General features: G+C 34.8%; 2 protein-coding genes across 2 annotated transcripts; one reads left to right on the top strand and one right to left on the bottom strand.

Moving 5' to 3' along the window:
• The first annotated feature begins 660 nt into the window (after positions 1 to 660).
• On the top strand, positions 661 to 4,274 carry LOC110606540 (protein NRT1/ PTR FAMILY 8.2). Its single transcript, XM_043953342.1, has 5 exons — positions 661 to 1,177; positions 1,254 to 1,362; positions 1,476 to 1,693; positions 1,814 to 2,373; positions 2,479 to 4,274. Exons 1-5 carry the CDS (start codon positions 1,079 to 1,081, stop codon positions 3,362 to 3,364), a joined length of 1,872 nt encoding a protein of 623 aa, XP_043809277.1. The 5' UTR covers positions 661 to 1,078; the 3' UTR covers positions 3,365 to 4,274.
• A 341-nt stretch (positions 4,275 to 4,615) lies between these two features.
• LOC110606537 (protein WALLS ARE THIN 1) lies at positions 4,616 to 9,232 on the bottom strand. The gene is made up of 7 exons (XM_021745386.2): positions 9,068 to 9,232; positions 7,273 to 7,628; positions 7,097 to 7,159; positions 6,856 to 6,972; positions 6,350 to 6,758; positions 5,601 to 5,752; positions 4,616 to 5,246 (listed from the first exon to the last, which is right to left on the bottom strand). Exons 1-7 carry the CDS (start codon positions 9,230 to 9,232, stop codon positions 5,054 to 5,056), a joined length of 1,455 nt encoding a protein of 484 aa, XP_021601078.2. The 3' UTR covers positions 4,616 to 5,053.
• Positions 9,233 to 13,497: the final 4,265 nt, after the last annotated feature.

Raw genomic sequence — 13,497 nt, 5'->3', positions numbered from 1 at the left:
TATCTAACCAAGAATTAATTAAGATTAGTTTCACCTCTAATTAAATATAACAATTTATTATGTTATATGTATTATACATACAGTGATGAGAGTAAGACTTCTTTTTATTGTCTGCGTAGCTCAATTTTCTGTTTAATATAGTTTGAAAAATTCAAGGGGATTAAGGAGTATACACATATTTTTTTTTCTCAAAATTAATTAATAATTTTTTTAAATTAAAAATATCTATACGATAAAAATATTTTTTTAATTAAATACACACATCTTTATATATAATAAATAATTAAAAAGTTAGTATTTATATGAAGGCGTGTTTTCTTTAATTTTTCTTTTTAAAGAAAATAAATTTTATAGGTCAGCAAGCAAATATTCATTATGGTCATGAGATCAGAGTATCCCATATAATAGGATTGACAGAGAAATATTTAAATTTTGCTAAAATATGAGCTAATATATTAGTTTATCTTAAAGAAGGCAAGTTTGATTGTTTCCAATAGAGTTGGTAAAGGTTAGGAGAGTAGAAGAGATTATGCGGATACCCTAAGGCAAATAAAAAATAAATAAATGTTATTGGATAATCTTACTAGAGGAAAGATTTTGCTTATTCAACAACAGATAAGATTCTCTTTTCTCTCAAACTTGGTGATATATTCTTAATCACAAAGAAATGAATAAGAGTATAGACTGACTTAGTCAGACATGATCTTGGTTTTGCAACCCAGGGCGGCACTTTGAATATTTCTCACTTCGTTTATACCAACAGATTTCGCCAGTTTTAGCCTTATTGTACACTTTCTTAGGAGACCATGTGTCTCTCTTATTCAGCGCCAGATTTAACATTTATACTATGTCCGAGGCCGGCAACATAATAAGTCCAGCCACAAACATGGGAGGAAGCTCCAAAATTAAGGTTAAAATGTCACATCGACACGAGAATATATATTGTATGCAACACAAGCTGACCTCTGATACTTATATGACGCACCATAGTAACACTTGCTAGTCAAATACGTTGCTCTGTTGCCACTTGCAGAGATAACAGATACTACTCAAGAGAGCTTGATATCTCCATCTTCAAATGGATACAATTCATTCCTCCGGTGATCCATTAGACAAGTCCTTTATGCAGCCATCTATGGAGAAATTCGTAGAACAACAGAGCCAAGCTGATAATGAAGTAAGTAATTTCGCCTTATTAATTAATAGCGTTAACATTCCTCGGCCTCTCACGCTTGCTGGAGAGGATTTTGCAGGAGGAAACACAGCCGACCACACTGGTCAGCAATGGGTGTGTTGATTATCGAGGCAGAATTGCAGATAAGAGGACTACAGGAGGATGGAAAGCTTCTCCATTTATCATTGGTTAAGAACTAGCTATAGCCAAAATCATTTTGCTAGCTATAAAGGAAAAAGTTTAGAAGATTTAATTGTCATGTATATGGAGATTGAAGTTAATTAATTTTTTGTGGTTGCAGCGAATGAGGTGGCTGAAAGGTTAGCTTTTTTCGCAATAGCTGTGAACATGGTGGCTTTCTTGGTATCTGAAATGCGACAATCTCTTCCAGCTGCTGCTACTCATGTGACTGATTGGATGGGAGCTGCCTATGTTCTTACTATCCTCGGAGCTTTTTTAGCCGATGCTTATTTTGGCCGATTCAAGACCATCATTGTCTTCTCTTGCATCTACGCTGTGGTAAGAAATTAATATATGCAAATGCAAGGAACATATGCTATTCTCTTGCATACTAAAGAGTACCCGTTAATCTCCCACAGTTCAGTATGGTGACTGGCATTGGTTTTTCTAATATTTCAGGGGATGGTGTTATTGACACTCTCAGCCTCCATAGACAGCCTTCGTCCGCCACCATGCACAGCGAAACCATGCACAAAAGCAACCGATGGCCAAAACACATTCCTCTTCTTTGCACTTGCTCTCATAGCCCTTGGTACCGGGGGTATCAAGCCGTGTGTCTCATCATTTGGAGCCGACCAATTCGACGAAGCAGACAAGAAAGAAGTGAGGAAGAAATTTGCTTTCTTCAATTGGTTCTTTTTTGCTATAAACATGGGAGCACTCTTGGGTATAACAATAATGGTGTACATAAAGGAGAAGAAGGGATGGGGCTGGGGCTTTGGGGTGCCTACAGGGGCCATGATGGTTTCTATCATTATTTTAGCAGCTGGTATACGTCACTATCGTTTCCAAAAGCCTATGGGGAGCGCTTTCACCAGGTTTCTTCAAGTCATGGTGGCTTCTACGAGGAATCATTTGAGAGGAGTTAAGTTGGGAGCTGAAGTCCAGCTTTATGAAGTCAATGGTGAGGAGTCTGATATCAGAGGTGCTCGAAAGCTTCCACACACCAGACAATTTACGTTAGTACTGCCATAACCTGTTAACTTCTGCAATTAATCTATAAAAAATCGCTCTTCTTGAATTAAACGCTCGAACTACATCGCTTACATTAATTATTGGCGCAGGTTCTTGGACAAGGCTGCTGTTGTTACAGACCCAGAAGCCAACACAGGAAATCGATGGAAACTGTGCACAGTAACACAAGTTGAAGAATTCAAGTCCCTAATTAGAATCCTCCCAATATGGGCATCCACAATTGCTCTATCCATTTCCTTTACCCAACTCGCAACCTTCTTCACCAGCCAAGCCAACATCATGGACAGAAAACTCTCCTCCAACTTCACTATCCCAGCAGGTTCTGTGACCGTCTTCAGTGCCATCAATGCCCTGATTCTCGTACCCATCTATGAAAAACTGATCGTTCCAATCATAAGTAAATACACAGGCCACCAACGAGGCATCACATCATTGCAACGCATGGGTGTGGGTCTATTTGTTTCAATCTTTGCCTTGGCTTCTGCTGCTTTGGTGGAGAAAAAGAGACGTGACAGCTACAGCCCATCAGATATGAGCGTGTTCTGGTTGTTTCCACAATACTTTTTAATAGGCACAGCAGAGGTTTTCACCTATGTGGGGCAACTAGAATTTTTCTACGATGAAGCAACTGATGGAACTAGAAGTATCAGTAGCGCATTGTTTCTTTCTGAGATTGGAATTGGAAGTTGGTTAAGCACAGCAATAGTTAAGATCATTGAAAGAACAACTGGTGGAGAAGAAAAAGGATGGCTAAGGGATAATCTTAACAAAAGCAGACTTGATTATTTCTACTGGATATTAACAGCCATTAACGGGTTTAATTTCTTCATCTATTTGTGGGTTGCTTGGCGTTACAAGGGGAGGAGCAGAGCAACTAGGAGTGTGATTGATGAGTCCTTATTTAAGGCCATTGGTGATGGTGGAGCAGAGAAAAGGGAGGATAATAAAGGGGAAATTCAAAGCATAGCCTTCTAACTAAATTGAATTTCCTTTTACCTAAATATTCAATTTATCCTGTCCAAAGTAAAAGTTCGTTTAATGGTGTTATATACATGTAGCTTCTTCTTCCCTTTTTTTTTTTTTTTTTTTTTTTTTTTCTAATGTTGTTTTTACTTGGGAAAATTTGAAATTTGTACAACTAGAGGGTCGTGTGGCAAAATAAATAAATTTAAAAAAAAAATAAAAAGAGTGAGATTTCATGTGTTATTCTTTTATGGGCTTCCGCATTACCAACTCCTGTTTTTTTGGGCTCACATTTTCGTTATTCCGATCCATTATATGGGCCTGGGCTCAATTGAACGTAGATTGATATTAATTAGAGCTATCTAATAAGTTTAACTAAATTCCAACAGCTTTTTAAGCCCGTTGCAGCTCGTGTTGACCTTCTGTTAAATTTTAGTGAAACAGGAGTTGAAGAGTTCCAAATCTGTGTTCGTCAACGGTGGTCGGAAAAAATAGGTTTAGGTTGCAATCTGCAGGCCGCTTGGCTTTTTGATGCAATATGTCGCTGTTCCTGTCATGAGTCCAACCTTATTCAAAATTCATGATGGTTGTTAGACTTTTTTAACGTTGAATTTGGGATGAAGATTATCTCATAGCATCTGGAAGACTAAAAATAAAACACGAAAGCGTTAAAAAGAAAGGTAAAGCAAGATAATAAATTAAAGATGGTCATTCACATTTACATCATTAAATCACCACTGCTTTTGGAAAAGCTCTTTATTAATTATATGATGAGATAATGGTGTGGATCCTATAATAAAGATAGTCTTACCTAGAATTTTGTCTGTTTGCTCTTGCCTTTATTATTGCTAATTACCTAATAGATAATGGCCTTTGAGTGGAATTTTTATCAAGTTTCTCAATTAACTTATATTTTTCTTTTAACACTCTCGTAGTTTGATAAAGACATCATTTTAATTTCAAATATCTCAACTTTTAAATTAGAAATAACTTAATTCTATTTACTTTATCAATTTTTAAATTAAAAATAACTTAATTCGTGTAAACGAGTGTATAAGTATATATTGTTATTTTAATTTTAAATTATAAAATAACTTTATATGATGTAGGAGTAAAGTGAAATATCAGGTTTTAGACATAAAAATTAAGTTATTCTAAAATTTGAAAATTGGAAAGTTAAATAAAAAAGATAAATTAAGGAGATAAATTAATACTATTTAAAGAAAAAATAAATAAGAAAAATTAGCATTTTGACCATATATATAATAAATGATAAATTTAATGAATTGCCGACCAAAATTATGTTTAGGGGCGAAAGGTTATGATGGCAGTACAAAGAAGTCGTGGGTCCATTAGATTCAAACCACGATGAACTGTGAGCATAGCTATGATTATAATGTGCATATCCTTTTTTTTTTTTTTTTTTTCAAAAACAAACCATATTTTAACATATAAAAAGCATAAAGGGGTTGGTTTCAGGCCTCACAGGGCCACATGAAAAGTAACAAATGATCATCATTTTCATCCCCTCAAAATCTCCCCCGTCCTCAACCTCCTACTAAACCAAGGCCAAAAAAAAAAAAAAAGAAATAGAACAACTTCTTCATACACACACAAGCTTTCTTGATAAGTAGTGGCTTGTTTTTTAGCTTTTGCTTGCTTTTCCAGCCAACTGGGTCGTTAAAGGTAGGGTTTTGCTGGTCAAACATTTTCCGTTGACGGAGGGAGCAGTGGCTGAGTGAGGGACGTCTTGATGTGAGCTTGTGGCCTGAGGTTTGCGTGCTCTGGCGCAGACTGGATCACTGCACTTTCCTTTGCTGCAAATTTCTTTTCTTCACTTTTGCCCCATAGAACAAGGTATAATCCAATTATTATTAGCACTGCCCCAATGATCCTGTACATCCACGTCCATAGCAAACACAAGTAGATTCCCATCAGTCAAAAAGATTCAAACTTTGAATACTGTTCAGTAATACTCTTTAGCAGTTCTCTGTCAGTTTGTCTTAAACTTTTTACCTCACGCTTTTTCTTATTCTGTCCGCATGTGTGACAGTGCAATTTAGAAATATATATATACAATTAAATTAGTATCTAATAATACAATTTATACTTAAATCATAGTCGTTGATATGATATTAAATTATTAAATTATTAATTTAACAAAGGAATGAATTATTAAATGGATGCATCCAGTGTAAGTAAAAACTACTATTGGATGCAAAGAAATAAATAGAGAAAAAGGACCCACCCTCCGAGATAGAACTCTTCGGCTAAAGCAATGGAAGCCATAATGGCGACAACAAGAGTCTGAACAGGTTGATAAACAGCGACGAAGACAGGGCCACCTCTGTCAATGCACCATATCTGTACAGCGAATGCAATCCCTGATGCCACCACTCCCTGCAATTTTCCACACAAAATTTTCAAAAAGAAGCTTCTCTCTCATTTCGTTTTCAGAAAAACACCCACCACTCTTAATTATTGCATATCCACTTTTGTATCATATCATATAATACATATAACAAATAAAAACAAGCTTACAAACATAGCTATTAGCATTTAGCAATATAGCAACTGGCTTCGCACATGTTCACAGGCTACAAAGTCAGCGAGTCATCCTTTCATTTCTGCTGGAATGAGAACTATCAGGCTTTTCAACCCTCTCCAAAGTACATACACGGGGATAACTCTATTTGTTCTTTGACTACACATCGTTTCATTTGAATTTTATAAACAAAGGCAGGGAAAAAACAGAAAAAGAAAAAACTTATGATTTGGATTCTTAAGTATATAAGGTAGGATTTTGATACATAAATTAATACATTAAGTATGTTGAAAAAAAAAAAAAAAGTCGAAACGTATGATTGTTCCAATGACTTGGCCATCGTATATTATATTAATTAAGGAACAGCTTTACTAAAAGGAAAGGAGATAATTAATCAAGTCAAAAGAAAAAAGGAAAAAAGCAAGGAGATAGTTAAGGATATGAGTACTAACTGCATAGAGGATGGTGAAGAGTTCTCCTCCGGAGTGAAAAATCCAAGCTTGTGGATCCCTCTCAGTGAAGGCAGCAATGATCAAGAACTGTATAAGCCCAAAAAAGCATGTATAAGAGGTGACAGAAAGCCTGGCTGGGTATTTCTTAAGAACCGGAGCCTGCAACACTAGCCACCCGGACCAGGACAAGCAATGGCCAATAAGGTAGATACAACCCAGGGTCCAGTTCTTGCCCCTCGCATCTCCAAGAGAAACAAACATCTGTGTGCTGGGTCTGTCTAGCCGTGGAGCTGGGCTGTATATGACTGGACCCTTGTATAAAGTGATAACTGTGGCCCCTGCTACACAGCAGATTGTTCCTACTATTTTTCCAATTCCATCTTTTCTGTTTAGCCTCACTTTCTCTATCCTGCAATATATAACAAAGGAAAAGAAAAACAAGGGTAAGATACTGCAGAAAATATTATTAAGGCCCTACAGAATCATGAGGAAGATGGGGGCTTTACCGGAGCAGGGCTGCCATGAGAAAGGTAATGGCTGGAACGGAGTTTTGGATCGCTGATGCGAAGGTGGGTGAAGTGTTATCTAAGCCCAGCAAGTAGAATCCTTGGTTTGCTGTTATTCTGTTCACGTAGGACCAAAAAAAAAAAAGATGAAAAAGAGAATATTTTTAGTTTGCTGAGAATATCTCTATATATTGATGAATCGTTGCTTTATTTCTTTGGTTTTTTTGAATATTTATCATACCCTACTAGCGCCAGGAGAAAGAACTGAATGAGGAAGTTAAGAGTAATGGCTGGCCTCTCTTTCCTGAACAAAAGAAAAATACAAGCACGTGTCACATATCATATAAGTCATTGTATGGAGATTAAGATTTGCTAGCAGATATAGTATGACTGCGAAAGAGAGAGATATATATATACTTTTCAAGAAAATATGCAAAAGGAAGTAGCAGGAGCAAAGCTATGATGTTCCTGTAAACTGGGAAGACAAGCTTGCTAATTCCCATATTAAGGGCAGCCCTAGAAACGACATGAAAGCCAGCATAGCCAAACTGCAAGGCCAACATGGCCAAGTGCAGCTGAAGTCTCTCAGGAACCGAACACCACATTCTTCTTGAAGAGATGGAACCTCCATTGTCAGCCATTGAAGCACCAAACTGAAGAAACAAGGGAAGGGAAGTTGTGGAGTGCAAGAGAAGAGTGGAAGGTATAAATATAGTTGGAGGGGGTGAGAGTAGAACGTGGAGAGTATGGCCCACAGTGGGCCCGGGTAGGGCCTAAAAAGACGTTGTCAACTGTTAACAGCCTTCAAATTTCATTTGGTTGTCTCCCACATTCTTCTCTATTTCCACCCTCCTCATCCTAATCAGCTGACAAGACAACCCCCAATCGCACCAGGCTCCAGCTAGCTAAGCTAAGCGACTACTATAGTGCATGAAATTAAAGAAAGGCAAAGTGAAAGTGAACGAGGGAGGGAGAATATGATCCACGGCTACTGTTTAGGATCCATGCCATTAATGATGAAAACTTAAGGAAGGGGATGAGCCGCCATTGATAGATAGTGCCCACGAGGGGAAGTGGGTATCCCGTGCCTTATCATCCCATGAAACTAAGATTGGCACGGTCTGGTATCAAGATTTATTTATTTTTTTTATGGTTTACAATTTAACAAAATGATTAAAATTAACCCTTCCCTTAGAAATTTAACATGATAAATTAATTTTGTTATCCCACATTCATTAGATAAGATAAATATATTTTATTTAGAATTTGAGTAATCATCCCGTTAAAAAATAGAGCTGGACGAAATAATCGTGTGAAATTAATCTAAAAAAAATATTATTGTAGTCATTTTACTTAAGCTGCTTGTTTAATTAATCTCTCTTTTACTAAAGAAAAACTCAAATAAATGCCATAGGACTTAAGAATCTTAAGCCATATTATATTTATATACTGACACTATTATTGAATTATTTATCTATTTAGATTCACATTAAATAATAATGTATCCACAAAAATGTTTATATATATAAATTATATTTCTTATGCGAAGATTCAAGATATTTTTGAAAAAATTCTTATGTATATATATTCATTTAGGTTTGATTCGGAGGAAAAATTAAAATTTTTTGGAAAGGGCGCTGGTTTAGTTGGATGAGAATACATGTATAAGATAAATAGAAGAGAGGTCGCTTTTAGATGAGGAGAGGGCTCACCATTACCAAAAAAAATGGAAAACGGGGGGAAGAAGGCCCCACCATTGTTCATGGAAGAGAAAAATCGTACCTCACTTTGTTATAAAAAAGGAAAAGGTAGGAGAGAAGAGGAGGAATCCATCTTTTTTTCTGCTCCTTTTATAAACAAGAATGATGAAAAAGCTTCACAAATTAATATTAATTAAGTGGATTAAATGATGATGATTAGTATTATAAGATGTTGATCGTGTGGAGGACCTAATGAAGTGTTTCCACTGCAAAAAGTCTCCTGAAATGAATGTGGTTGCTTTCAGAGACATGGTGCCACCCTCCATTGAGACCATCATCATTCTAAATTTTCAAAAAAAGAGGATATTAAGCCTTTTTTCATCTTTACAAAGTGTTTTATCTGACACCAAATGCCTGCTTTTGCAAATTTCTATTGCTTAGCATCTGGGGTTTTGAAAGAGCACAACTGGGTCTGACCCGAGTTGCATGAACCAGTTGGACGCTATCCTGACCAATCCAGTTGGGATCTTAATTGCATTGGCACAGCTTCTTTCTCTTTTGGGTTGCATAAGTACATGCTTCACAGCTAGGGTAGATTTTCTCTGCACGAGTGGATCTTCTAACTCTCTTTCTGGTCGAGGCTTGAGTCGAGTTGTTTGGCCCCAATTAATTTCCATTAACTAAATTAAAGGGAATATTACAAAAGAGTTTCTTAAGTTAAGCAGAATTTCCATATTCGCCCATGTTATTTAATAATCAAAAGATATATATATATAATGCATGAGTATGTCGCTCATCCCCACCACGGAAACTCAGGTAATCCAGCTAACCCAGCATGGTCTTCTCTCATAAGTCTCTTCACGAGTTTTTTTTTATTTTTTTATTATTTTCAGTAAAATTTAAACTCAAAATCTTCTAATTTTAAAAATAACGTCAATATCAATTAATTTCTCATGAAATATTTTAATTTACTTGAAAAGTAAAGTAATTAAATCAAATATGGGTGTCAATTTTTATTTTGATTTTAATGTGGAAAGTAGCAGAAAGTAAGAGGGTATCGCAACGTAAATTTCATTATAAAATAAATAGTGGACTTCCATTTTCTCTATGATTCGGCTTGTATTATTAGTATTTAGAAAAGGCAGAAAGATACCATATATATAGACCACCTACAAAATATAGTATGCGAGTGAATATCCATTCAGACCCCTTCTGGTGATCTCTTTGCCACTGACACCAACACTACATGTGCAGGATGGAGACGTGGCACTTTGACAGCACGAGTTACGGTCCACGAATACTGCTGCTTATTCTTGGATAGTAATTTTTTTTTTTTTTAAGAAAAAAAAAAGATACGAGTAATTATAAGAAAAGGCAGGTTAATTAATCCAGACGGTGAAAGCTAATTACTTATGAGGCCGAGCACGCAGGCATGCAGCTCTACCTTGATTTCTAGTGCCGTAAGACAAATTATTACCAATTATAATGTTTTCTTTTTTTTTTTTCTTTTTGCTTGAAATTAATTATAATGTTGTATTAACTTTTTCTTTATTACAATTATTAAGTTTTTCGTTGCCTAACCTTTCTTTAACTTTCAATAAGCATTTTCGCCCACCCATGGTTGAAAAAAGGAAGAAAATATATGAGATGGGTCAAGTTAATTGAAGGCTTGAATATATGAGAAAGAGAATGATGGACAAATTGAATGGTTTCTAGAATCGTTTTCATCACGACCTAACTACGATGTAGAGCACTTTGAGGACAACGTGAGTCTTTTATGTTCCCACTGATCATTTATGCATGGGCGACAAAGGTGGCTGCCCCTGCATGGATGATTCCATATCATCTGAATTATGGCTTCTGCTGGTGATAAGTCGCCTTCAAAGTTGGTTTCAATATACCATTGAATCTTAATCACGATTAACTAGTGTTCTAGTTTTACACGTTCAAAAACTTAGAAGGGTCTTAATCAAAAAATCAAAAATGCATATTTTGATATAAGTAGATATTTTTTCAGATTGGAACCTTTAATTATATGGGTATTGTTTGGTAAGTACAATTATAATAAGAAAAACTATGTGTCACTTGCTGAATCTTAGCCCCATCTTCAACAGTAATGGAATGGGTCATATTGCAGCAGCAGCGTGTGAATTGGATTAGGTCACTTGCCCAGTGTGAGTGACATTGATTTAACGGGGAAGAAGATAAAAGGCATAATGCAAATTGTATCAACTGGTGGGGGTGACAACTCCTATATTAGTCCCCAGCTGGACCAGATCCTCCATCTCTTTTTTCTTGTACAATTACATGTATTAGCCACTTGTCTTCATTTAAAATTTCTAAAATTTAAAAAACATTGGTGCTAATCCATGAGAGATGGAGGTAGAGATTAAAATTTTGCTCAGATCAGCTCAAATTCGTAAGCCGATATACATTCAGTTAAGGAAAAAGCGATATATTAATTAAAAATTATGATATTTTCCACATTTAAAATTTAAATATATTTTAACGTATATAAAAAAATTCTTATAAAAAATAAAACATTATGTGAGTAAAATTTTCTATTAATTAAATCGATGTATTTATAATGATTTCTTTTTAAATTATTGATTGTAGTGAATCTTATATTCTAAAGAATTCATGGATTTTCTTCAAAAGTATATATTACACATTGCCAATTCTTAAAGATTCTTGAAGCATCGTGGCCCCGACAAGATAATTGAACCATAGAGCGGCCACCTTCTCTTTATTTTGTTGAAAATTCCCTTCTGAGGTGAGGCAAAACAAAAGCTTAGACGTTATCTTAATTAACCTCTCCAGATTATTTTTAAAATCATGATCCAATAGAAATTAATTCAATTTATTTTATTTTTTACAAAATAATCTAATAATTTCAATTAAAAAATTAAAATAATATTCAGTTTACAATTGTTGGATTAAACTACTTTTAACTTTAAATTAAATTAAATAAATACAAATATTTGGTCATTATTCTATCACAAAAAAGGTATAATTGTGGGGAGAGGATTATTCTTTTTGCAAACTTCCAAAAACATGGCAAATCAGTATCTAGGCATACATCAATAGATTAGGTTAGGTTTGGCCATTTTCATAAAGAAGTTAATATACCCTTTTTCTGATTAACCAAATGTTCACATTTATCTAGCATTCATATCAATCAATGGAAGTGTAGATTTAGATTGAGATGTTATAGAACCAAACCAGCAGGCAATAAGAAGGTAGCCCCAGCTAGCTTTTGTTTGGAAAGATCCCTCAAGCTTTAAGTGGGTTGGCACTTTTCGAGTTTTCAGTAGCTAGCAGTGAACACGCTAGCGATCGATATCTTCTTTATTGGTTTTGTTTAGATGTTGTGGTACGTAAAGTGATTCCACCCACCACCTCACTCAACTATAAGAGAGGTTAATAAGACATAGATATTTGGTGAAAATAATTTCATATGCCCTTTTCAACAGAGACCCAGCATGATTAGATAGCTTCTTTTAACTTCACAACGACCATCTGCCACTTATTCTTAGCCTTATTCTTTCTAATACAACATAAATAAAGTTTTCATCATGTAAATTCAAGATTTTTCTACATAAATTTTATCACATTTATGTAAATTTAGTCTGGATAAAAATTATCCATATTATATATTTATACTATAAATTTATATAGATTTAGTCTAGATAAAAAATTAAAACCTAGCCACTATACCTTCAAAGGGATAAGACTGTTGTTGGCCAGTCTCTCTCAAATGCTTGTAAATCGAAAACCATGGTCTATGGAGGCAATAGACATGTATACCTACAAGATCAAGCGAAGAAAAATAAGGACTTATACCCTTTATTTGAAATCAAAAATTTCCCAAGAATTCAATTTAATTCAATTTTTTTCTATCACTTTCCTTATTTAGAATAAAAAAATTATTTTTTCTTTGACTTACAAAATTTTTATTTTAAAAGAAAATAAAAACATGCATAATATTACAATAATTTATTTAAATATTTTTCTTACAAAATAAATATTTGAGGGAAAACTCTTTTTTTGTCCTGTCAAAATCCAAATTTGCCCTAATGCCTTATATTATACAGTGTGTGCCTATAGAAAATCTTTGCAAGGTAGCTAGATTGATCATTTCCCCACAGATCTTGGAGACATCCAGAAAATATGGAACCTGTGAAATCCCTAGATGAAACCAGACACCACCAAACCTGTCTTAATCTAACAATGGAAAAATGAATATTGTATTAGGCAATAAATTCCACCCTTAGAAGCACCAGAGGCTAATGGCAAATGATTTTCTTTAGGGGCCTCATAGCAGAGAACACAAAATAAAAATTATAAAGGTGCTTATCTATCTGGTAGGATGGATGGATGGATATGTTTGATCTAATAAGGAAGAATGTTATCATGGATAATGGACCACTCTTTGCTTATTCCCGATCACAAAAACACCTTTCTCTAGCCTATGTATCTCTCTCTTCATTTATTGAGCTCAACACTGTAGATATCCACTTCCTGGGATGACAGGTCTCCATTACCATTCCTCTTCAGATTTGCACCATTTGTGAGAAAAAGGGTCCCTTAGCTGGGGTACCCTAAAGAAAATCAACACCAATATAAGGTCGTATCCAAGCCCATTTGATGAATATTGTGTTGGAACTAATTCAAATATGAATATCTTTTAACATTTAGATTATATTTGTTTAAAAGTTTTAATTTTATTTTTTTAATTATTTATCGAGTTATTAGAAATTTTAATTTATTTTTAGTCCCATAAATGACATAGGCATTGTACAGCAAATTTACTACATCTAATAAAGTATTTCTCTATGTTGTTCAATAATGTATTTTTCCAACATATTGCTCAACTGCACGCTTATTTCTCTGTTGAGAAGGTGGTATTTGAGTGGAATCTTTGAGTAAAAGAACTGATGCT

Source organism: Manihot esculenta, chromosome 18, assembly GCF_001659605.2.
Source record: "Manihot esculenta cultivar AM560-2 chromosome 18, M.esculenta_v8, whole genome shotgun sequence".
In the NCBI taxonomy this organism is placed as follows: Eukaryota; Viridiplantae; Streptophyta; class Magnoliopsida; order Malpighiales; family Euphorbiaceae; genus Manihot; species Manihot esculenta.
This window is presented reverse-complemented; position numbering and strand designations above follow the sequence as displayed.

What these genes read in the sequence shown, in the direction of transcription:
- LOC110606537 (XM_021745386.2), bottom strand. Translation starts at nt 9,232, where the DNA reads ATGGAAATTAATTGGGGCCAAACAACTCGACTCAAGCCTCGACCAGAA. An exon ending in TCTTCACCATCCTCTATGCA is followed by an intron (nt 5,753 to 6,349) that starts GTTAGTACTCAT and finishes GGAAAATTGCAG; the next exon opens with GGAGTGGTGGCATCAGGGAT. An exon ending in GAAGAGTTCTATCTCGGAGG is followed by an intron (nt 5,247 to 5,600) that starts GTGGGTCCTTTT and finishes GTGGATGTACAG; the next exon opens with GATCATTGGGGCAGTGCTAA.
- LOC110606540 (XM_043953342.1), top strand. Translation starts at nt 1,079, where the DNA reads ATGGATACAATTCATTCCTCCGGTGATCCATTAGACAAGTCCTTTATG. An exon ending in AGAGCCAAGCTGATAATGAA is followed by an intron (nt 1,178 to 1,253) that starts GTAAGTAATTTC and finishes AGGATTTTGCAG; the next exon opens with GAGGAAACACAGCCGACCAC. An exon ending in CCACACACCAGACAATTTAC is followed by an intron (nt 2,374 to 2,478) that starts GTTAGTACTGCC and finishes TTATTGGCGCAG; the next exon opens with GTTCTTGGACAAGGCTGCTG.